Source organism: Molothrus ater, chromosome 12, assembly GCF_012460135.2.
Source record: "Molothrus ater isolate BHLD 08-10-18 breed brown headed cowbird chromosome 12, BPBGC_Mater_1.1, whole genome shotgun sequence".
Taxonomy (NCBI): Eukaryota; Metazoa; Chordata; class Aves; order Passeriformes; family Icteridae; genus Molothrus; species Molothrus ater.
The window spans coordinates 14431159-14455433 of record NC_050489.2 but is presented as its reverse complement, the minus strand read 5'-3'; the positions used below and the strand labels follow the sequence as shown (position 1 = coordinate 14455433).

At 50.9% G+C, this 24275-nt stretch overlaps 3 protein-coding genes across 4 annotated transcripts in view; 1 reads left to right on the top strand and 2 right to left on the bottom strand.

The window, feature by feature from the left end:
* The window catches only part of RANBP10 (RAN binding protein 10), a 62846-nt gene extending 48121 nt beyond the window's left edge, over nt 1–14725 (top strand). Inside the window, exons 7-14 of one of the 2 annotated variants that reach the window (XM_036390200.1) lie at nt 543–655; nt 2945–3053; nt 4067–4215; nt 5010–5205; nt 6556–6680; nt 7539–7684; nt 8158–8269; nt 9486–14725. In XM_036390200.1, the coding sequence (XP_036246093.1) occupies nt 543–655; nt 2945–3053; nt 4067–4215; nt 5010–5205; nt 6556–6680; nt 7539–7684; nt 8158–8269; nt 9486–9616 (1081 nt within the window). In that variant the 3' untranslated portion in view covers nt 9617–14725. The remainder of the gene's footprint in view (nt 1–542; nt 656–2944; nt 3054–4066; nt 4216–5009; nt 5206–6555; nt 6681–7538; nt 7685–8157; nt 8270–9485) is intronic. The other variant, XM_036390201.1, reaches the window with a different exon arrangement.
* Nucleotides 14726–15570: 845 nt separating this feature from the next.
* LOC118691288 (C-C motif chemokine 3-like) lies at nt 15571–17138 on the bottom strand. The gene is made up of 3 exons (XM_036390430.1): nt 16902–17138; nt 16216–16321; nt 15571–15879 (listed from the first exon to the last, which is right to left on the bottom strand). The coding sequence occupies exons 1-3, from the start codon at nt 16966–16968 to the stop codon at nt 15771–15773; spliced, it is 282 nt and encodes a 93-aa protein (XP_036246323.1). The 5' UTR covers nt 16969–17138; the 3' UTR covers nt 15571–15770.
* Nucleotides 17139–19536: 2398 nt separating this feature from the next.
* LOC118691281 (C-C motif chemokine 5-like) lies at nt 19537–21480 on the bottom strand. Its single transcript, XM_036390422.1, has 3 exons — nt 20621–21480; nt 20189–20300; nt 19537–19826 (listed from the first exon to the last, which is right to left on the bottom strand). The coding sequence occupies exons 1-3, from the start codon at nt 20685–20687 to the stop codon at nt 19721–19723; spliced, it is 285 nt and encodes a 94-aa protein (XP_036246315.1). The 5' UTR covers nt 20688–21480; the 3' UTR covers nt 19537–19720.
* Between the last annotated feature and the right edge of the window lie 2795 nt (nt 21481–24275).

Below are 24275 nucleotides of genomic sequence, written 5' to 3'. Positions count from 1 at the left end.
GCTTCAAAGAGTGTTAATGTTTTTAAAATCAATGCTGATAGTCACCAGATTGAAGTATCTGTGAATGTGCAGAATTCATAAGGAGATTGAACTACTAAAGATATAATTGCTGGCAAATAAGTGATGGAAGAAATTCAGGACTAGAATCTTTTCTTCTTTTTAAGATCTACTTGAAAGCCATGAACCTCTCTGAGGTTCAGATTTATGTCTCTATAGGATGTCACTGGCAGTAACACAGTCTTGAGTCCAAGTGACCCTTGGACAGCAGTCATAAATAAATACTGTATATGTGTCGAGATTCTTCATTTTTTTTCCACTCTGTAAAGTGAATTTAGAGCCTCCCTCCTGTTTGCAGAGGACCAGGTGCCTATCTTGTAAATACACACAGTTTAGACCCAGAAGTAGAACCTTGGTTATGTCCTAAGTAAGCTGAGTTTCTCAGTGAAATTGCAACTTCTGTTGTGTTGGTTTCTTTTTGCTCCAGTGTGGTGACTCTGTTTCACTTGTACCTTGTCATCTCTTTGTATTTTCTTTTTTTCTAGTATGGTTTCGTCATATTTGGTTCATCATGGGTACTGTTCAACAGCAACTGCCTTTGCCAGAGTCACAGACACCACAATCCAGGAAGAACAGACCTCAATAAAGAATAGACAAAGTAAGTCTCTCAGGTGTCACTCCTCAGGTGTGTTCTGTCTGGGACTCTGCAGAGGAGTTGAATGCTGTGGAGGTCACTCCATGAGAGTACAGAGCTGTGCACAGCACTCTGCTGGCCTGGAGCAGAGCTTGGGAATCTCTGCTCGGAGCACTTTTCCCATCACCCCTGCCTGCTCTCCACCCTCTGCCTGGAGAACTGCCCTATTCTTCCTGTCCCTGTCTGCTCTGCTTGGCCTTTATCTGAGCTGAGATCATTGTGCACCAGAGATCCCTTTGGGTGTGAGCTCCTCACTGCAGGCTGGTGCAGCAGGGGCAGGTCCATCAGCATGGGCACAGGGACTCAGACACGTCCATTTAGTTTCACTGGAGCTCCCAGTTAAGGACTCTTCCAATCCCTCTGCACATTGTGATTTCAGGTAACTTTTACATGCTGAAGGGTTTTTAAATTCACAGCCAACGTGTAAGCTCACACTGGGTGAAGAATTTGTGCTCTGTGTCTGTTTTGGTTGCTGCTGTTTGCTCCCAAGTGGTTCATCTCTCAGCTGCTGGGGCTGTCAGCACTTTTGGTCCTGCAGAATAAGGCTTGCAGCTTTCTCCTGCTGTACCTTTTTTTTAAACTTTTCTATTCACAGGCTCAGCCTGCAGAGTGGCAGAACATTGGTGTGTTTTCTGCATTCTCCTGGCTGCTGAATACAGGCCACATGCCTGTCCATTTCCCTTCCCTTTGTGAGCTGCATCTCGTGTGACTGTCACGTACCAGAGCATTGTGCCCTTTGTGCCTTGCTCTCCATACATTCATGTGCTTAGCCAGCAGTCGGGGTCATCTGGGGACTCTGCTCTTAAATAACTTGCAGTTGCTGCCTGTTAGTGCTGATGGGCTTGGTGCTTTCCAGGTCATGCATTATGCAGCCCTGACCCCAGCAGTGCTCCCAGTGCTGGGGTTTAACTGGCAGAGCCTGACAGGAGGGAGACACACACACAAGGTGCTGCGGGCTCCTGTGGCTGAGGACAGGTGACAAGGCAGATGGAGGGAAGGAATACAGAGCCCTGAAGTTGGGGCTTGAATAAAAGGTGTGAGGAAAACACAGATGGGGAAACAAAAAGAGAGGGAAATGTAAAAGGGAATGACATCTGTGAGAGTTGCCAAACAAGGCAAAGCAGAGCTGTCAGAAGCAGCGAGACGAGAAAATGGACTTGCAAGAGACTGAAATGAGAGCTCTTGTGTTGGTGTGAGAGCCCTGGCTTTGGTTCCAGATTTCAACTATTATAATAATCAGTTAGACACTGAGAAGTGGGCGACATGACAAGTCATTGCAGTTTTTTACTGGCATTGTTAATGAAGATTTGCCAGTCTGGGCTTCCAACTGCTCCAACACTTTGGAAAAGCCACAGCCTGTTGTTATCAGAGGCCCTGCTTGCAAAGCACCTCATGGGCCATTCCAAACCTTCCCTCTGCTGTTTATAAGGAGTACTGGAAAAACAATACGACTTTAGTTTTAAGTACATTTAATTTTTATTTCTAAGTACGCTTAGAAAAAAGAAATGTGAGTCCCTGTAGATCAGCAGCTTCTCTGAGCTTTCAGGGAGCTCGAGTTGAGTCTTGCTCTTGTTTTCTGACCTGCTGAAGGAACATACATGGGACATGAACACCCAGCATGACAGGTGTCTTCTGCCTTGTGTCTTTGCACCTCCTGGAAGTGTACAAGTCACTGAGCTGTTTCTAGTGTAGTCAATAGCTGGTACTGGTACTTCTCTCTATTCAAAACATGGTTTTGTTGATATAATTACTTCTGTTTTGTGGTGGGAATATTGTGGAAGCAGGACTGTGACTTAAGACCACAGACCCTCTAAGAGTACTCCATTTATCTCATACTGAGCCATATGTGTGCTTCCAAGCTTGAACCAAACAGAGAATGTAGTATGAGGATGACCTAGGAACGTGCCCTCTGGAATTGTCACTTCCCCAGCAGCCTCCTTGTTTCCATCCAGTTGGCATGTCCTGCTTTTGTTTCCATTGCTGCAGAGCTCTGTGACTGAAGAGCACCCCAACCCACCTTCTTCATCCTTCAGATCCTTCTATTCTTGATGGCTTTTTGCTACTAAAAGATCCTTTCACATTTTCACAGGGTTTTCCTCCTCCTAATCCATAATAAACCAGATACGGTCTCCAGTTCTCCCAAGCCCTTGTGCAAGGTGGTCGTGGGGACCTGGATGGAATGGATGGGGACAGCTCTTTTGGCTGTTCCTGTGGGCTGGTCCTGTGTGTCACCAGGTTTCCTTTTGCTTTCAGGAATACAGAAGCTAGTATTAGCAGGCAGAGTGGGAGAGGCTATAGAAGCCACCCAGCAGCTCTATCCTGGCCTCCTAGAACATAACCCCAACCTGCTCTTCATGTTAAAGTAAGTGTGAAAAGCTTTATGCTCCCTAATGCTGAAATGTGTAAATGAAGGAGGGAATAAGAACCTGTCTAAACATCCAGTCTGGCTGCACACCTTGCTCTGAATTCAGACTGTTTGAGCTCCCTTTGGGAGTCCTTTGCACAGTGCTTGTAGCACCACAGATGTAGCCCTTTTGTTGCTGCTCAGACCCAGTATAGCTTTGTCTCATGAGGTCAGACATCGGTGGGTGAATTTTAGTTCTGCTGACTGCCAGAAATTCCTTCAGAGGAGTTTCTTTACTGGTCTTGTGGAGATCTTGCAGTGCTGGAGCAGTGTCAGTCACTGTGAAGGTTCCTAGAAAGGCAGATGTGTGCAAAAGGCTGTCTGGGGTAGAGATTAAAGGAAGAGGTGTCCCAGTTCTCCCTGCTGTACAGAGGGGTTCTCCCCAGACTTCTGAGACATATGAGGACAATTCCCAGTAAAGCTAAATGAGGAGCTGTCCTCACTGTCACTGTGGATATTGCATTTTTTACTCTTCCTTCTCTATTTTCCATTGGCCAATCCCAGTATTTTTACATTGATGGAATAGTGAAGGAATGATGGTATTTGACAGATTTAGTACCTTCTCCCTGAAAAAAACCCTCCACAATTGAATCTCGACTTCTTCTTTGGTCAGGGGCTGGGAAAGAGATTTTTTAATACCTCAGGAGCCATTTACATCACAGAAAACCTGAGATTGGAGTACCTGCAGAAGATCTGGAGGTGAAAGCTGCCAAGGAACAGTTTTTCCTTAGCACAGTGGAATTAAACTTGCTTTTTTGGGAATATCTCACCATCCATTAGCATCAAAAGCGAGCTTTCCAAACTCCTCCCTCTGTAGCATCATCAGAGCACTCACAAAACAAAGACACCAGGAGCCTGAAATGTCTTTTTGAAAGTTTCTAGGACTTGCCCAGTGGGGCCCTGAGGCAGGCTGAGTGCAGAGCATGCTGGCTGTCACGCCCCCTCTGTCCCTCTTGCTCCCATGAACTCAGGTGCCGGCAGTTCGTGGAGATGGTGAACGGCACGGACAGCGAGGTGCGCTGCTTCAGCGCCCGCAGCCCCCGCTCCCAGGACAGCTACCCCGGCTCCCCCAGCCTGAGCCCCAGGCATGGATCCAGCAACTCACACCTGCACAGTACGGGTAGGTTGTGGGAGAATCCAGACCCCTGCCAGGGGGCTCAGAAGCCCTGGCACAGAGCCCAAAACACCTGTGGTTTTGGTTGTGACCCGTGGAGCAAATTACCAACCTTAGATGAAGATCAGCAAGCCACAACAGTTTAGGTAGAATAATAGTGAAGTTATCACGGGGTGGAAAAGTAGATTTTGGGGTTTTTGGTATGGGGGTTCAGGAGGCAAGATGGAGGGAACTGGGTGTGTCCAGCCTTTCTCCTTCTTCTTCTCAGCCTCCATCTTCTGCTGTGATGTTGGCACTTACAGATTGGTTTAGAGTAGAAGCTCACTGTCTAACACAGGTGATAGGTATTGGAAAGTAATTGTAAACATTGTATACACAGTTTTTAGTATAAAGACATAACACCACCCTGGGGGCAGGCAAAGTGCCTGGAACTGTCCTGCTGAGTGGACCTCGGCAGGGCAGGAGAAAGAATTTTATAGATAAGATACAATAAACAACCTTGAGACCGGGAAATGAAGAGCCCTGACTCCTTCTTCAAGTGCTGGGCTGGCAAAAGAGACTTTTGAACACTTCTCGGGGTCACTGTGAGCAGCTGGAGACCCCGACAGTAAGTGGGTCCTGTGTCTCCACATGAGGAGAGCAGATGTCAAACGTGGATGTGTCTTCTCTAAACCCCATTGAATTCAAGAATGATAAACCATAATTTAAGATCTGCAGTCTTATTTTGCTTTCTTCCTTTGGGGCCACAACAGAGTGACACTGTCAGTCTGGTCTCATTTTTCTTTCTTCTTGGCTTTCAGGAGCAGATAGTCCAACCTGTAGCAATGGAGTCATGTCCACAAAAAGCAAACAGAGTCACAGTAAATACCCAACACTGAGTTCATCATCTTCATCTTCCTCCTCCTCTTCCCCTTCATCTGTGAACTACTCGGAGTCCAATTCCACAGATTCTACCAAATCTCAGCAGCACAGTAGTACGAGTAATCAAGAAACCAGGTATTGTTTTTCTTCTGGAGACACCTGAGGGGGGTGGCATGGTGAGAAAAGTCTCAGTCTGCTTTCTAAGGAGCCAGAAGGGCACCTGTCCTGCCCTTTTGAACAATATTGTTATCTACAACATCTACCCAGCACACACAAACCTGTTCTGGCTGCCCTGCTGTGGCTCACGCTTGAGGTTCATCTCATAAGGAATATTATGATGCTCTTGTTGCAGGCACCAGGCTGTCCCATTACACTAATGCCTTGCATCCCAGTGTTTGCCCAGAAGCTTTCCCAGTCAGCCTGGTGTTGTTTCTGCTGCCTCAGCCAGGCACTTGTTCCTGCTGAGCAGCTTTCCTGCCCTGTCCTGTGTGAGGCAGCAGCTCAGGCCACAATGGCTTGGTGCATTGCCCTCTTGTGTCATTTCCTTGGGCTGCCTGTTGCCCTCTTCCTCCCAGGTGAGCCTCTGTGCCAGCAGTGATTTGTTTCATGCTGTGGCAGCAGGTCAGACTGAGCCTCCCTTCTCCAAGAAGCCACAGGTGATCCATCAGTTCAGTGCAGTCACTGCTGCCTTTTCTGGAGTGTGGAGCAGAGTGAGCTGTGCTGAAAACTGAGCTTCCTTTGGGCTCACTCTCCACACTGCTGTTGCAGGGCTGTGTGAGGCCTCAGTGGAGCAGAGGGTGTCATTGTGATTAAAATAATCTCTTGCTAATTGCAGCTGGCACTCATTCTTCAAGTGCTGTGCTGAGCATGGCTTGCAGGGCAGTTTGTAGGCTCAATTGTGACCTCTGGAGAGCCACCTAGCATGTAACTGAGTGAGAAACACTTGTTCAGACTCAATTTACCAGAATCACTTAATGATGCTGGATTTGTCATTCTTTTTTTTTTTTTCAACTGTAGAGCCCATGTTCCAGTAAGATCTTCTTATAATTTCAGTTAATCAGTAGTTAATCAGCAGTCTCAGTCAGCCTGCTGTCTTGGGCATTTAAGTGCTAAGTGGTGCCCTGTTTGCAAGGACTGGGGATGTATCATAGCCAAGATTTCCCTCCTGCAGTCTCTGAGTGTGTTACCTGTTACCTGGCTGCTGTTTACTATCCCAAGGATCACCACTTCCTGAAGGGAAAATGCAAAATGTTCTGCACCTGGAATTATGACAGGCACCTAGGGAATAGAAACTTGCTTCATAAATTGTCTTCAGAAGCCTGCAACAACTTTTGCTGCACTGACTTGGACCATGTGGCTCCCTGTAGTCCAACTGGACTTTTTCTGGTGTGCTGGCCATTGCTGGGCACTGTTTGGCACATAAGCCCTTCATTTCTTCCCTTTTTAATCTAGACATCTGACCTTTCTTCCCTCCTTTCACCTCAGTGACAGCGAGATGGAAATGGAGGCTGAGCATTACCCCAACGGAGTCCTGGAGAATTCATCCACCAGGATAATGAATGGCACCTACAAACATGAGGAGATCCTGCAGACAGATGAGTCCAGCATGGGTAGGTCCTCAGGGGCAGGAGGGGTAAAGGGAGATAGGAGCTGGTGTCAGAAGTTAAAACTGATTGGATTGTGGGGAAAAATCATGTACTTTAGGCTGCTTCAGTGAATGAAGTGCCGGCTTCATGGGGAAAATTAATCTGTCCTGGAGCTAAAATGAGGTCTGGCTTTTCATAGACTCCCAGCAGTGCTGGTGGTGTTTTGGAGCAGGGAAAACAGGAGTCAAAGGTTTGTTCCATGATGGTCATGAAACTGAGCTCAGAGCAGTCCTGGCAGAAATGCCTGCTGGGCAGCTGAGCTGGGGGTGTGCCAGCTGAGCTGGTGTTCCTGTGCCAGGCTGGGGATGTCCAGCTGCAGGGTGGCCTCAGCACAGCTGGCAGCCATGACTGTCTTGTTTGTGGGTGCTCTAGCCAGGAGGGAGCAGATGAAGCAGCTACACTGCCTCTGAAACGGATTGATCCAGTTCTAAAGGCTCTTGTGGCCACTAATACTGGGAAGCTGGTGGTGTTGGCCTCTCTGAGTCCAGGATTTGTTAGACCAGGGCTTTCTGGCTTATATACCCTGTGTTACATGCATGAAAGGGTAACAGACTGGTTACAGGCAAGCTCCCAGGATTTTATCAGGAGACTTGATTTCTGGATAGATCTCAGGCATTAAACAGAGCTCAAATGTTTCCTGTATCTACCAGGCACTGTGACAAACCCAGAACTGGCTGTTGTAGGGAAGGGATTACAGAAAGCTTCCACTGGGATTATTTTAGGGCAGGAAGCAGCTACCTGCTGCAGAAGGGTATCCTGACACACAGTGGGCATTGGTGGGGAATGCAAGATGATTGTTCCTTCTCCACTGCTTCTCCTTAGAAGACAGCTGCCCCCAGAGGCAGCTCTGTGGAGGGAACCACGCTGCCACAGAGAGAATGATCCAGTTTGGGCGGGAGCTGCAGATCCTGAGCGAGCAGCTTTGCAGAGAGTATGGGAAGAACACCATGCACAAAAAGATGCTTCAGGTAAGCCTGGACCTTGTGCTGCATTGCAGCAGTTCTCTGGGCCAGCTCTGGGGTTGTGGGTTCCCTTGCAGACACCTGAGTAGCCCCCACTTCTGCACCTGCTGAACAAGACGGGACCTACATGGGGATCAGAGATCAAAACATGGAAGCAGAGCATCTACACCCAATTCTCAGCACAAGGGAGAAGAAATACAGCTCCTGCCTGTCTTCCTGGAGCAACTGCATTCTCTTCTTCACTCCCCCTGCCTTCCCAGGCTGGCTCCCCTGCCAGGTGGAGAGGGCACCCTCTTTAACCCTACTGTGTTGGTGGCCCACTGTGGTCCCTTGCTGCCAAGAGGAAAAAGGCCATTTCTTTTCAGGAGGTAGGCACCTCTCACTGTGGTGATAGCAGGAGGTGCCCCAGCTGGACTTGATGGTTTTCCTGTGTGTTTGCAGCCCTCCTGATCTCACTATGCCCTTCTGTTCCCTCCCAGGATGCCTTTAGCTTGTTAGCCTACTCAGACCCTTGGAACTGCCCTGTTGGCCAACAGCTGGACCCGATCCAGAGGGAACCTGTGTGTGCTGCTCTCAATAGTGCTATTTTGGGTAAGAGCTACTTCCTGTGGGAGTGTTTCCCCAGACACACCTGCTCTCAGGGGCTGTCCTGAGATATTTGCCTGTCAGAAATATTTGTGTTTAGGTTTGGCCTTTCTTTCTGTTGCTGGGGACTGTCAGGGCAGTAGTGCAGGAAGGGGAGTAGGAGGGAAGCCTGCAGAGAGCAGATTCCCTGATACACTCCCATTCTGACTCCTTTCCTTGCATGTTCCTCAATGCTGCTCCCAAGGATGCACCTCAGGATTTTCCTCCCCTGCTTTCTGAAGAAACAGAGATCTCTTTGGTACATTTCCTGCCCCTCTCCCTTCGTGCTCTGAACCCACCTGAACCATTTTGTGGACTTTACCAGGGCTCTTTTCCAGCTATATGGATTAGCAGAGTTCAGCCCTGGTATCATCATATTTTCTAGGAGGGGCTGCATTTGCATCCTCTGCACAGTCTGGCTCCCTGTGCCCAGGCAGATTTCCTATGGGGTCTGTGCATCTCACATCAAATGTTCCAGAAGGAGATTCAGAGATTTGCTTCTGGGGAAAGGAACAACTTGATGGACATGCCCATGTGGGCTCATGTTCTCACTGAGCAGAGGAACAGAAATTGCATGTTTTGGGAAGGAGAGTCCCTTCCCCTGATGGTCAGCAGCTGTTTGTCCATTGCTTGAGGAGCATGGACAAGTTGTCACCAGGGGAGATGTGGTGTCTGGACATGCTGCATCACACAGGTTACCAGGCACCTTGTGTAGCTTAGCTGAGGGTTCCCTCAGAAAACATGTCTGTAAAGGCATGGTGATGAGGGAGTGAGGTCATCCAGGGCCTGGGCTGCTGTGCAGCCTTGTACAAGTGGGAGAAACGGAGAGGTTGCCTCCCAGGGACCACATTCTACTGCCTTCCCTTATTCCTCCATGCTTTGATATCTCATGTTTTAAGGGTTTTCTGGCAAACAGCATCAGCAGTAGCTTCGTTGCTGTTTTGTTGCTCTGGCCAGCACAGCAGCACTCTCTCAAAGGCCCTGCTGAGCCGTGGGATGTGTCGTGGCTGCTGGGCTGTGTGCAGCAGCAGCAGCACGGAGCTGGCAGGATTTGGGAGCAGCTTCCTTGCAGAGACAGCACCTTCTGCCAGGGATCTGGGCTTGGGACAGAGAGAGGCCTGAGTGCAGGTGAGCCAGCACCAGCCTGAACCTCTTCTGAGCAGCTTTTTCTTTGTCCCCACAGAATCTCAGAACCTGCCAAAGCAGCCCCCGCTGATGCTCGCCCTGGGCCAGGCCTCGGAGTGCCTGCGGCTCATGGCGCGCGTGGGGCTGGGCTCCTGCTCCTTCGCCAGAGTGGACGATTATTTGCACTGACAGGAGCTGCCGTGGAGTGCTGCCCTTCACCCTCTGCTGCTGCCACTCTGCACCACCACCTCCCTGCCACCAAGCCCCTGTAGCACACACACACACACACACACACACACACTGCCCGTGCCAGGACGGAGTGAGTCCCTCACTGTGTGGCTGTTGTGACCCCGGGGAGTCTGGCAGGGCTGAGCCATCTCCCCGCCGCTGCTGCCGCGGCTCCGGCGGCGCTCAGTATTTCGCTGGTTATTCTAATGTAGCACCTTCTGATGTAGGGATTTTTCTCTTTTTGTTTTGATTTGTTTCTCATGGTTCCACCGATGTTTTATCTGGAGAGTTTTGCTGAGCTGGTTTATGCTGATTTACTGAGGAAGCTCATCAAGTTGGTGACAGCTTGTTCTTTTCTTCCCTTCTCCCTCCATCGTGCACATACAGCATCATCCGTGCTAGTAATCAGAACTCTTCTCACAGTGGCAGTTCAGAGGGATTTTTTTTTTAATTTTATTTGAATCATGTTTATTAAAAAGGTCTCTTCCACCTCCACAAAGTCATTGATGTATTTATTGCCCACAGGCTCGGTCCCAGCCACACACACCATACAGCCCCTCAGGTGAGGTAGGTCCTGTCACACACTAATGATGGAAATTGGAGAAGCCTGGTCCTTCATAGTGCCTCTCTTTGGAGCCCAAGGCTCTCAGTCTTGGCTTTGTGAGTGGGAAGAGTAGAAGATTAACATTGCCTGCGTTGGTGATTGTGCTGTAGAAGCATCTCACAGCCCTGAGAAAGAGTTAAATCCAGCTCTCTGAACATCTGGAGGGACAGGACTGATGAATATGAAGTCATCTGCCACTGTATGGTAGAACCAGGTCATGTGAGTTGGCCCGAAGCATCCGCGGCCATGCCCTGGTGGGCTGACAATTTTTAATTAAATAACAAATCCCCCGTTTTTCTCCATGGAGGAGGGCTCTGCCACTAACTCAGTCATAACAGTATTTCCTGTCCTCTCCCATCTCTGAAACAGTGATCTAAACGAGCACTTCTAAATTTTGGAAGTGTCTGGAGAAGCCTGGGCTGACCTGTGCTTGTCCTTGCAGGTGGGACAGGCTGAGGTCAGGTTCCAGGTTGGGGTCAGTACCAGCTCTGTGGGGCCTGAGCCATTCAGAAAGGAGCAGCAGTGTTTCTTTAGGGATTATTAAGATAATTATCAAAGTTCAGTCCCAAAAGAGACCAGCAGGGATCTGTGGGTGACTAACCTCTGAGTAAAATGGACTAATGTCTCCATGCTGTGTGCCAGGCACAGGGACTTGATTGCTCCTAAGCATTCAGACCACCTGGGAGTGTTTCTGAGCTTCTGTTCCCTGGCCAGGCTGCCTGGCAGCACCGTGTGCTTTGCATCCTCTGCTGTACCATTAGGAGATGGCAGGTTCAGCCTGGCAGGTTCTGCACCAAATTAATTTTAGGTCAGTAGCTCTGGGGAGGACCCAAGGGAGCTCAAACCAAACATGAATTTTACTGCTGTTCACAAATTTTGTTTTGGAAGGTCAATGAAAGATGAATAAGTTTTGTTGAGGTTTGTCCTTAAAATGGAGGTCAGCCTGTGCCAGGGCTTCAAGCACCAAGAGAGTTTGTGTGCCACTGAGAGGGAAGTAGCAGCAGCCCAAAGCTTTAAGGATTTTCTGGGTTTGCAGGGTGGATTTTAGCTGGCACATGAGGTCTGAAATCAAGGCAGAGCAGGGGGCAGGTGCCAGGACAGGCTGAGGCAGTGAATGTGCAGATGGTGCTGGAGGTGGTTGGGAGCATTATCCCTGCCTTTTGGTGGAGGTGTGCAGTGTGTAGGGGCAGTGGCCTAAGAAAACAGGAGGTTTAGATCTGCAGGAGATGCTTTAGTCAGATCACTGGTGCAGCTGTGAAAAGCAGAGGGAGCTCTGGCACAGCCTTTCTTCCAGGGAGACAGAGGCAGAGAGCTGCACCAAGCAGGATTTAACCTGCCAGGCTGGGGCTTCTCCTGCAGCTCCTCTGCAGGAGCAGCTCATGTGCCTGACAGCTCATCTGTTGATTGCCAGCTCTGCTGATGGATCTTAGCCCAGCCTGCCATCCTTGCCTTGCTGCAGGTGCAGAGATAACTCAGTGGAAAGGTTTCCTTCCCAAAGCCTCAGGTCCCAGATGTCCCAGAGCTCTGCCTGGTGGGATTCTCCTGCAGGCTTTCCATTCCTGAGGCTGACAGCACACTGCTGGGCTCACTATGGGCACTGAGGTACTCCAGGACCTTGCTTTGCCTTCCCTGTTTGGGGGAGCAGCTTCCTCTGCTATTGGTCACCACTTACAGCAGTCTGGCTGCAGTCAGACCTCTCTCTCATCTTCATAGCAGCACCATCTTTATCTTTCTGAGGTTTTTTTGTTCCTTCTCTTTGTGGTTTCTTTAAGACAAGTCTCTTCATCATGTGTCATAATAATGCCCCATTAGGTCTCTCAGCAAAGCTTTGCTGACTGTCTTGGAGCACCTTTTTAAATTTTGGGTTCACTACCAAAAAAAAAAAAAAAACAACCAAGAGATATTCCTAGATATCTGGTTATTTTGGTGCCAAGAAATGTGTGATGGATGCTATTTGGGTTTTTTTTAATTTACTTCAAGTGTTCTGGTGGTTTCACCAGTGGTTTCTGCTCTTTGTACTCAGATTCTGACTAATGTGGCCATGACTCAGTATGGGGAAGATAAGCATGTTTGTGGTGGGATGTAGGTCCCAACCTACCCCTGATTCCTAGATGGGATTTCTCATGTGGTTTTCTCAGGTTGTATTTCAAAGCCTCTTGCCTTTGAATCTCCCTGGCTGCTCTTTGATGGTTTATGTTAGCTTGAACTTGGATTATTGCAGTAGTTTTTAAAAACAGAGCTAAAATGAAATGGGGTCTGTAACACGGAATGTGGCTGTACACCTAACCAGAGACTACATGGCAATTCAAAAGTTACTTTTATAAAAATGATTTGGGTTTTTTTCTTCCAAGTGCCTCAAACAACCTGATCACTGCTCCCAGGAGTCCTTCAGTACAGCCATGTTTTACTGTGGAGCCTGTAGGAGAAACTGCTGGTATCATTCCTCATGGTTACCTACACCTGGGATCTTCCCATATCCTTCCTTCTCTTTTTCACGGTGACATCTCAGTCTGTCCTCAAGCTGTGTCCTTGTTTTTCACATTTTATTAAGGCATCTTTACCATTCTTTAAATAGCTTTGTTCTTGAGGCTGCCTTGAAAAACTGGAGCAACCAGAGCTGCTGGAGGTAGTTCTAGGGATTGAATGTATCATTTTCCACCTTGGGTGTCAGGGATGATGAACATCTCCTCCTTCAGCAAAGAAACCAGGCTGGATTGCAGCTGTGCTTTGGTGCCTGTCTGTGATCACATGTAGCACAGGTTGCTTTGACACACATTTCAGAGTTCTGCTGTCCTGGGTTGGTGGAGAAGGTGACCTGTGGCAGCCAGGCTGTAGAGCAGTGTGTAAGTGCCATGAAGCTGTGTGGTGCACCCCATGGCATCACAAGTTCTCCCCTTAAGAAGCAGTGCAGACTTGAACTGTCCTGTGGCAGAGACAGAGGTCCCTCACTCCAGTCCTGGGTGCAGTGAGGCCCCGTGGAGCTGGTGACAGCCTGGGAGAAGGAGCAAGGGCTCCTGCTGCACCCAGGAGTGCCCTTTGCAGGGGAGCATCTTCCTTCCAGCCCTGCCAGGTGAGAGCAGCCTCAGTGGTGGGCCAGGAGAGGGCAGGTAGAGAGCAAGTGTTGGGTCTCCAGCTGTACCAAGGTGTTTCTTGTGTGGGGACCTGCCAGGGGACACGCTGGGTGCTGCTGGACCTTTCAGATCTAGAGGTGGCTGTGAGCCTTGTCCCATCTGCTGTGTAGGGGTAGAGCTGGAGGAAGTGCTGCTGGGGCTGTGTGAGGGGAGCTACAGCAGATCTGGGAGGAAAAGGGAGGAGTTGAGAGCCTTCAGGTCTCTTCATAGACAGCACTAGCTGCTCTCTACCATCCTGCCCTGCAACAAGAGGTGGCAGGTGATGGATGAGTGAACCTGGCATGTCTGTCCCTCTCCCCACATCCCAAACCAAAGCTCAGAGCCTGCAGCTTGAGCTGGAGCAGCGCCCAGCAAGCCAGGGCATCATCCAGGTTTGAGGAGCACACACACGTCCTGCCAGCTCTTTATTTCCAGGAGCGAAGCTTAACTCACTCCTGCTCGCAGGAAACCCACAAGTCCTGTGTGGAATTTACACTCACATCACCACAGAAACATTCCTGGAGGCCCTGCAAACCCCTGCTCCTTGCTGAAGGTCCCATGGCCAGGCAGACACCTTTTCTCTGGTTACTCCACTTGGGTCCACGCGAGTGCTTGGACGTTTTTGCTGGGGAGGACTTCACCCACATCCTTCCTCCAGAAGGGAGCACAGAGGGATTTTTGTATGCTGGGCTTCTCACAGGCTTAGACTTGGAGAAAGGAGAAGCAGCAGCAACTCTGGGGATAATCCAGATTTTAAAGAGAATTTGAAAACCACAAGTATGGTGACTTCCAGACCAAGGACTGCACTGGCCCTGGATTGGGATCGTGTCTCTCAGTCCCACCTGTGCAGCTGGGGAGGCAGGAGGAGGCTGCAGCCCCTGAAGCTCCCACACACAGCAGTGCAAGCCCCAGGACCTGCCCAGCACGCAGTGAATTCTCCTCTCCTCTCCTCTCCTGTTGGTTGCTCAAAACTCAGGTATGAAATGCTCAGCTGGAGCACGGGGTGCGAGCTCTCCACAGGTTTCCTGGCAGCCCTGGAGGAGCAGCCACCGCTGGCCACAGCTCCCGTGCCACTCCAGGCTTCTCCAGGCCCTTGGAAGGGAGTTTCACCTCTTGGGTACAGCATTGGCTACGTGGACATTACACAAACTGTGCACATTGGTTCAGTCTACGCTTAGTATTTGTGAATTAAGTTATCTGATGCTTCGCATGAAAACTTCAAAAAAGGGGCTGGGGGGGGTGGATTTTAACTGAGAAAAAGCCTATGAAAATATACTGGAAATATGGTAAAGAAATCGACATTCTGCTGTATATTGACAGAATTATTTTTATTAAAATACACATCCATGTGCAAGAGCCAGTGTGGAGCCGTGTGCTTTGTCAGTGTCTGCTCATCAGGGAAGGCTGTGTCCCCTCTGACAGGGGGTGCACAGTCCTCCAGGTGTTTGTCCCCCAGTATCTGACTCTGTTCAAGCTTCCCTTTCTACCACTGCTCTTCCCATGTGCTTACAGTCCATGGGCAAAAATGTCATTTGGCACCCCTGTGCCATTCAGGGTCCTAGAAAATACAGCCCTGAAGTGTTTTCTAGCCGTGAGCATAAAACACTGATGAAGCTTTAGGCTGAGGATCATTTGCCCCATTCCTTGCTATCTCCTTTCTGAGGTTTTCCCTTGTATGTTTGCAGCTCTGCCATGAGAAGATGGGTCAGCAGCCTGGTTTTAATGTCTGGGATCTCACCCTGCTCCCACCCTTCCCTGGCCCTGCAGAGGGACAGACAGCCAGGACACCTCTGTCCAGCTGAAGGGGTTGTGTCCTCACCCTTCTGGCACTGTGGACATTGTCCTTATCTCCCTCAGACACTCTGAGTGACCACCAGCACATTTGGAAGCTGTCAGGGTATTAAAGATAGATCAGTATCTTCTCCCAGAACCCTCCCCTTAATTCTGGAGCACCTGCAAAGCCCAAGGGGCTTCAAGCATGCCCTGAGGATGTACAGCTTTGCCTGGGGTGAGGTAACCTCACCTATGGGTCCTGGACCCGTGGGTCAGGGCCTGGCTCCTCTGTCACAGTCCCAGTGAAGCACACTGGCACCAGGCACAGTTTGCTCCTGGAGAAATAAGAGCTTGTGGCAAAGGCTTTTTTCTGGGTTTGTTAGGATCTGCTGCTTGGTCTGGAGAATCAGGAGAAGTTCAAACAGCAATTTTTAGCAATGAGTCTTTATTCTAAATATTGTTCCACAGGCACCCCGTGGCGGGGCAGTGACAGCAGGGCCCTGGCGCGGTGACACCTGATCCTGACGGCTCCTCCTGCAGGGACGGTTCCCTCGGCCACAGCAGCCGCCGAGGAGGAGCTGCCAGCACTGTTGGCTCCCTCGAGAGACAGGACGGCTGAATGGGCAGGTCAGATGGTGGATGGGTCTGATTTTTTGCTTTGAAGCCGTTTTATGATTTTTTTCACCCAGTCCTTCTTGGGGTCGGCACAGATCTCATCACCATTGGCAGCCACAATCCTGCAATGAGGAAGTGAGGAAAAAGTGAAAACAGGAACCATGAGCCATTCCCTTCCTGTGCACTATTTCTCCTCTCCCTTTTTGCAGCCCCATCCAGGATCAAGGCTTGGAGCCATCTCCAGCAGCCTGTGCCCTCCTTGGGCTGGTGAGTGTCTGAGTCTTCCCACACCACCAGCATTAGCAGACAGCACTAAAACCCATTTTTTCCCCTCTTTGCCCACCCCCCCAGAGCTGCTTTCCTACAACAGCCCCCCCTGGCTGGGACTGAGCTGTCTGTGGGAGATGGAATGGGGCAGCAAAAGATGTGGGATGGGGAGCAAACCCTGGGATACTCACACAACTGCAGGCTTGGGGCAGTCCTTGGATGTCTCGTAGAAGCCCTGAGGGTGTCGCATGCGTTTCTGTGCATAGTTAAAGCAGCATTCCACAGGTGCAAAGTGGGCTGGGGAAGGAAGGGGGATGTTGTGAATTGCATCACCAGATAATGGCACCACCAGGTTTGGAACACAGCACAGAGGCTGTGGAGCCCCTCAGCAGCTCCCATAGCATCCCATGGCCGGGGTTTGTCACCCAAGCTCAGGACAGGGACGTGGACAGAGGTGGGGCAGGGGACAGCCTGGGACCTGGCCCCTCACAGCCCAAATTGCTGCAGCCCCCAGAGCACACGGTAAGGCTGGGGTGCTCAGTCTGGGGTTGGGGTTTTGGGGCTTTCCAAGACAGGAGCACAACTTGAAGAGTGTTTTGGAAGGCTCCAAACAGCTACATGTTCTCCCTCCATCCAACCCTTTGCTCAGGAGAACCTGCCAGAGCCTCCTCCAAGCTCCTGCAGCCTCTCCCCAGGTCTGGCTTTGCTGAGAGCACCCAGCACCTTCTCCATCCATCCCTGCATCCCGGGATGTGCTGCCCTGCCCTGAGCAGGGGGTGCTGCTCCTGTCAGCAGCACCAGCCCTGCTCCCCTCTGGGGTTCCTGCCTGACCTCCCCAGTGGGGGCTCAGAGCCCTCACCTGCAGCAGGTTCCTTACCTGTGGCGTGGTGCAGGGAGAAGGTGAGCAGCAGGGTGAGCAGCAGGACAGTCCTAGCAGGGAGCATGGTGGCTGTGGGGTGGCTCTTCCTCGTGCCCTGTGCTGCCCTGCCCGCTGGCTCTGCTGTGGCTCTCTCCTCGCTGCCATTTATCCTCTGCTGCCGCCCACTCAGGCTGCATTTCCAAAAATTCAGGGCTGTACCAAGAAGCCAGGGTCAAGGGGCTTTCTGCTATTTATTTTTGGGCACATCAGCAGCGGGTGGAAAAGTCTGAGGAGCAGTTCTGCATTCGATGGAAGAGCCGTGACGTGGCAAGGGAGCTTCTAGGAACTGAAAACAGAGGTCCTGGTGGGAGCCAGCACAGGATGATGCTGAGTGGGATGAGGGAATCAATCCAAGGCTTCTCAGAGGGGAAGAAAGGTAGAAATGGGTTTCTTTGGAGATTATTTCATCTCTGCACGACTTCTCTGAAAGGAGAAAGGAGAAGGAAACAGATCTAATGTGGTGAAAATGCTGGTTTAGAAGAAATGGTCTGCAGGACATGGGGTCTGCTGGCCTTGCATGGGGCAGGGTGGCCACACAGAGAGCTGGGCACAGCCCCACTGGGTTCTGGTGCCGCTGTCCCCAGGCAGGGCTCTGCAGGGAGAAAATGCCTGGCCCACAGCAGCCAGAGCGCTCTTCTGTGGGCTGTGCATCACCCCCAGGCTCTCCTGCCCTCCCTGCCCACCTCCCCAGTGCACAAACCCTTGGGCCAGCAGCCCCAGGCTCACACCAGCTCCCAGGCACTGGTTAAAAGCACACAGCTGTAATTAAGGGAGAACTGAGCTAATGACTTTTTCCAACCCAGCATCTCCTGACTCAGAAAACCTCATGTGCCAGCCCTGAGCTCCTTTTCCAGGCGTGTCTGAGGCACACACAGTTGCTCCTCCTTTCCCTATTTATTCCTCTCTCCAGAGGAATAAATAGGGAAATATATTCCTCTCCAGAGGAATAAATAGGGAAATAAAGAGGAAGCATCAGTAGATGCCTCCACTATCTGTTCTTCCTGGAGGAAATCAGTGCATGTTGGATGTTTGAAGGCCTGGAAAGGCCCCACAAGGCTCTGGAGGACTGGGCTTCCCTCCCTGCCCCAGCAGGGGACCTTTGGGTCTGGCTTTAGTCTTCTCCAGGCTCCTCTGCAGCTCCTGGGCCATTCCCAGCACCCTCCTGAGCCATCCCCAGCAGTGGCACAGCCTCTGCCCAGGTGCAAATGCAAAGGCAAGTGGAGAGAAGAGCGGTTACAGACTCTGCAGAGGATTTTATGGGTGTCCAACCTCACTATAATTAATAATTGAATACAAATTTTCTGACTGAGCAAACCCCCTGCTTTAGAAATTGAAATGGATAGACATGGACCAAAAAAAAAAAGGCATCATAGAGGTGGGAAATATTCTCTGACTTGCTTTGGGTTTTGAGGGGATAATCACAAAAGTTAATACTTTAACAGAGAACATGAACTGTTGATGCCGGTGTCCGGCCGGTCCTGCCCCGCCCAGAGCCCTGGGGTCTGTTCTGCATCCCAGCCCCTGTCAGGAGAGGGCACCAAGCCCCAGCAAACAGAGACTCCATGGCTGAGGACTCTGCCGTGGAAAGGCAGCAGTTTCAGCAGCTCAAGAGGCTTCTGCAGGCTGGAGCCTCTCCTGGTGCACCCAGAGTTCTCCACCTCCTTGGTGGTTGTGACACCCCAGGTTCCAGACCTGCAGCGTGTCAGGGTCACCCCCCAGCTCTGCTGTGAAAGCATCCCTGGAGCTGCTGCTGCAGCCAAAATCCCCTTCCCCAGGTGCTGTGAGTGCTGGCAGCAAGGGGCTGCCTGAGCATCATCTGGGCTACTGCAAGTGATGGTTTCTTTATCACTTGGTGGAATTTTTTCGGTAGGTTTCTTTTTTTGGTTGGTTCTCCTTTTTTTTTCCCCTTGTTGGATTGTTACAGGAAAAGGAGGAGGAAGTAGGGGGGACATTCAGATTTGCAGAATTTGTCTTCCCATGAGGGAGCTCTGTTACACGTGAGGGAGCTCTGCTCCCCATGGCTGGACCCCTGCCCCCCCATGAGAAGGAGAGAATTAATCCCTTATTTTGCTTGGCTTGTGTGCCAGTTCTGCTTTATTTATTAAACTGTCTTTAACTCCTGCCTTTCCAGTTCTGCTCCCCCTCCCACAGCCCTGGCAGGGATCACTGCTGAGCTCTCCATGGCCCCTGGCAGGGGGATATTGCAGGAATCCCTCGTGTGATTCAGCCTCCCCTGTCTGTCCCTCCTGCCCAGGGAGCTCTGCAGGGAAACCCTTCCTCTGCAGCCCAGCAGAGACACCACAGGCCTGGGCACATGTGGCAGACAGGCTGTGCTCCTCCACAGGACAGCAAATGGGGCAGGCTGAAACCCCTAAGCCTGAAACTGGTGGCAGTCTGGCACCTAAAAACCCTCAGAGGAGCCTCCAGCCCCTTTAGGGTCCCCTTGAAATCCCATCCATCACCTCCCTTCCTGCCCTGAGACCCAGTGGGAAGAGCCAGCCCCAGCTGCTGGCAGCAGCACAGTTGTGGGGCTGGGAGAAGAAAGGACACCACTCTCCAATACCACATGAAATAAACTTTATTTTGTGGCTGTGATCAGCAGGCAGGTGCAGGCTGGGCCAGCAGCATTCCAGGAGCTGGTGCCCAGCTGTGGGTGCAGCTCAGGGCTCTGGTGCCCTCTCCCAGGAGCTGAACATCCTTAACCCCTTCTGAGAGGGGATGCAAACCTTCCTTCCCAGCAGATGTTGGGGAGCCTGAACCAGGGCACCCACTCCACATCACGGGGCACGAAGTTCTTTCCTCTGTTGAAGCACTTTAACTGCTCTCTTCACCCACTTATCCTCAGGGTTTGCACAGACCTTGGCTCCTTTCTTGGTCTCAAACCTGCCAAGGTGAAAGGTGAAGCTTTGTGAGGAATGACAGCTGTGATTCCACTTGTGCCCACACCATCCTCCCTGCCCTGCACCCTTTCTCCTTTCCCTTTGTCCCTGTGCCTGCCCCTGGGTTCTTGGTGTCCTACAAGCAGCTCATCCTGCAGCCCAGCACCTCTGGAGCTCCTGCAGAGCCCTCAGGAGCTGCAGTGGCCTTGCAGAAGTGCCCAGACAGTCACATCCTCCCCTCCTCATGCTGGAACATCACGGAGCTTACACAGACCAGTCCCTGTCCTGGCCCCACATGGAACAGATGAACTGAGCCTGTGGCAGCCCAGGAGGCAGCACAGCAGTAGAGAAGCTGCCAGGACTTACACAATTGCTGGGAAATAGCATTCCCTGGTAGTGAAGTTGAAGGCCAGGAGGACGTCCAGCCGCAGGACGCCCTTGATGTAGCCAAAGCAGCACTCAGCAGGAGTGTAGGGGGCTGCAGAAAACAAAGAGGCACAAGTGAGGCTGGCTCTGAGGCAGCCCGCCCTCAGCACCTTCCCCCAGCACAGGGCTGATGGACACAACATCCCCCAGGCTCTGCAAATGCTGCCATGAGGAGCCCCAGGTGCCCTTATGGGGCAGGGGGGTGCTCCAGGTGCTCACCCAGCCCTGCAGCAGCTCTGCCAAAGCCACCCAGCCCCAGGAGTGGGGTCCATCCCTCCCTGCACCCCAGGAGGTGCCACCCTGCCCTGCTTGACCACCCCAATGGGACAGCCCTGAGTCCCAGCCAGCAGAGTGGCCCACCAGGGGCTTTACCTGCATGGGAGCACAGTGAGAAGGTGAGGAGCCCAGCGAGCAGCAGGACTGGCCTTGCAGTGAGCATGGTGGCTCTGGGAGGGCTCTTCCTTGCAGGATGCTGCTCTGCCTCCTTGGGAGAGCTCAACTGAGCTCAGGCGAGGAGCTGCTGCAATTTATCCTCTCTACTCCTCCACAGTTATCTCTTCTCCAAAGAATTTGAAGCCAATTCAAGGAAAAGCTGCAGCTTCTTTGCCCGTGGGGATTTCCATGTCACATGGGGTCATTGGGATTGCAGACAGACATTACCTGGAAGGCTAAATAAATTGTGTCAGCTTCTGTCTTCACCCACACAGGGAAAGTCATGAAGGAAGTGAAATCCTCCTCTCTGCAGATGTAAGCTCAAGAGCTCCTGGGCCCTCAGAGAGGGGATTCATAGCCATAGGAAATACAAAACTTGGTGTTCCATGCAAGGTCACTCAGCCCAGAGCCAACACAAATGTGCTGGAGATGCCTGGATGGCTTGTGAATCCTGGAAAGCATTAAACAGAACACAGTGACTGCTGCCACCACCCCTCTGTGGCCTGAAAGGGGCGAGTTGGCAAATACTGGCAGCAATTGTATCACATTCCATGTTGGTACTATGGAGAAGAACCCGAGTTTCCACCAGAAATCCCTGTTTATAACTGGGCAGGGAGGGGGGAAAGAGAAGGGAGAGTAGCTGAGCCTTTCTTTGTGGGCAGGGCTGGCTTAGCCCAGGGCAGGGCAGGAGCCAGCACCAGGCTGAGGGGAATGGATGGAAAACTCACTGTTCAAAGGTTTGGGGTGTGTTTCCATCATCTTCCTCCCTCCACAGCCTTGAGGGATCCCAGACCCTGCAGGGAGCTGCTGAAAGGGGACAGCCCCTCTGTGTTAGCCTGGGGGACAGCTCTCCCCCCTTGTGCTGGGCTCCCCTTTCTTCAGACCTTCTGAAGGTCCAAGGAGCCCCTCTGTAGGTCCTTGCCAGTCATGCTCAGCTCATGCTCAGCTTTTTTCACCTTTCCCTCTTTTTAACCAGACTCCAGGTGGATGCAGGGAGCAGGGGAGTCCCATGCCGATCCCCTGGCACCACAGTCCTCACTCACTCCCTGTGAGCTACTCAAGGGGCCACCTCAAGCCCTTCTTCACACTGGCACCCCCCAGCCACTGTCTGGAGCAGGACATTGTGCCTGGGACTGTCATCCCTGGATGGCTTTTAAAATAGTTGGGAGAAAAACCACCCAGTGCTGAGGACTGCTCTGGTCATGCTCAGTTCTCCCCAAGCCCAGCTTCATCAGACACATTTCCTGCAAATGGAGGCTCAAGATCCACTGCTCTGGATGGACCTTCAGAAGCTCCTGCAGGTCTGTGTTTCTTTTTCTGGCCAAAGACCTGGCCTAGGATGCTCTGCTTCCCTTTTCTCAGGATTTGAATTCATGTCTGTGGAAACCAGATGATTCACAACTCCCTGGAGAACTTTTGATGTTTCTCTTTTTTTTCGCTTTGGAAAGGGAAAGGCTGGTGTGTAGGCATTAATTGTTAAGTGTTGGAAAGCCCCTCTGCTCTCCCCAAGTTTTTCTTTGTCTTGAGCAGACTCTGAAGAATGTGCTTGTTTACATAATAAATAAGCAGAATCTTGTTTTTCTGCAGGAGGAGGAAGGCAGAGGGGACACATCAGATGCAGCCTTTGCCAGTGAGGGGACAGAGGAGTTGGGCAGAGCAGCCCCAAGCTGGGTTTGGGGTCTCAGTGGGTGACTGAGCCCTCCCAGCTGTGCTGGAAAACCACCACAGACATCCTGCACTTGGGGAGGCCCTGCAAGAGCAGCTGGGCTGCAAGGCAGGAACAAGAGGCATCACCCCGGGCCTGAAACATCACCCAGGGGCTGAAACTTGTCCCCAAGGACACAGTGGGAGGGTTTGGAATAAGTTTTCCCTGTTTTCTTCTGTTCTACTCAGTCACTTTGGAATTTTTCCATTTACAAGATGAGACATCCTTGTCTGGCTTCTTTAAACCCTTTCTGCCTGCAAAGCTCCTTCACATTTCTTTGGGGTGCTCCCTCCATGCTCTCCATAGAGAAGCCCTGATAGACTCAGGACACAATCATGTCGGGTTCGGCTGTCTGTCTCTGCCCCGACACGGGTAGTGTGGTTCTTGGGTGGCACGCGTTTTAAAGGACGAGTCTGGACTCTTCAGCTTTTCGGTCTTCGGGTTGTTTATTATTTCTTATCTACAAAATTTTCTGTCTGCCCAACAGAGGTCTGATCTGCAAGCAGTCACAGGCACTCTCTGACCACCCACGGGGCGGTCATGTCTTTTTATACTAATATCTACGTACATAATATTTACCTTTATTTCCCAATGCTTTTCACCCATGTTAGCAAGTGCACCTTCACCATAAACCAATCCCCAAATGCCAACATCACAACAGGAGATGGAGGACAAGAAGAAGGAAGAAGAAGGACAAGACACGCCCTGATCCCTCCATCTTGTCTCCATAACCCCCCTGTACCCAAAAAACCTTAAAGTCTATATTTTCACTTTCTAAATGTGCCCCTTTTACACCTTTTACTCTAAAGTGATTCTCTTGTCCTCAAACTCTTGTTATTTCTGTGGATGGATCAAAATCAAGCCACCAGACACTCTTGGCAACATTCCAGGATTTTCGAGACCCCCAAGGGTTCTCCTGGCATCTCTGAACATCAGGAATGATGTGCTGAGATCCCACACAATCACAAACCAAATGGGATTCTTTTCTTCCTTCCCAAAATCCCTGTGATTCCGGGAACAGCCCTGGCAAGTCCTACAGCCTGGAAAGACACTCTAAAATTACAAAAATAAGACTCTTCCAAAGGCTGCTTCCTACAGACGGACACTGGGGAGCCCCAAGTGCTGTGAGTTGTTGGTCTGAGATCTTCCTGTGCAGGAAGCTCTGCCTGGAGTCACGAGACACAGAGGCTGCAGGAAGGCTCTGTGCCTTCCAGGAGCCCTTCCCCAGGCTCTGCCTGCACTAACTCACTGGGCAGGCTCCTCCACAGGCAGGGGCACCGAGCAGAAACTCCCTGTGGGCATGCAGGAAACCCTCACAAACACAGCCAGGAACAGGCAGGGGCCAGTGCACCTGCAGCAGAAACTGGAAGTGGCCTTATCTGGCTAAGGAAGATGAGATAATAGTTCTGATGTCAGCTTCCTCAAACACACTGAGATATTTCTGCATTTCTATCCAACGATATCAAACCACTACCTCAGGGTTAAGTGAAGGGGTGTGAGGGAGACTCTGCACTGGAGAAGCTTCTGTGTGGAGTAGCAATCAGGGAAAATGATGCTTAATGAGAACTTCAGGCTCCTTTTAGAGCTCCTAGAGTTTAAGCAAGCAGCACAGATGCTTCAGCTCAGCTTTTAAAGCAAAGCTGAGATAACAGAAAAAAAATAGGACATGGAAGCAATTCCAGTCTAATTTTTAGTGATTTAATTCTGAACAGAGTTAGCCCTGATAATTTCAAGATGGCACTAGAACAAGTTATGAATTTATCTGCTCCTTAGTGTTTGATTAGAATAAAACCCCAGCAATCAGAAAAATAAATGCAGTTAATGAATGTGATGAACAAGACACGTTAAGGGACCTGATGTTGTAATGAAAGTGTGTTTTTGTGGGGTTAT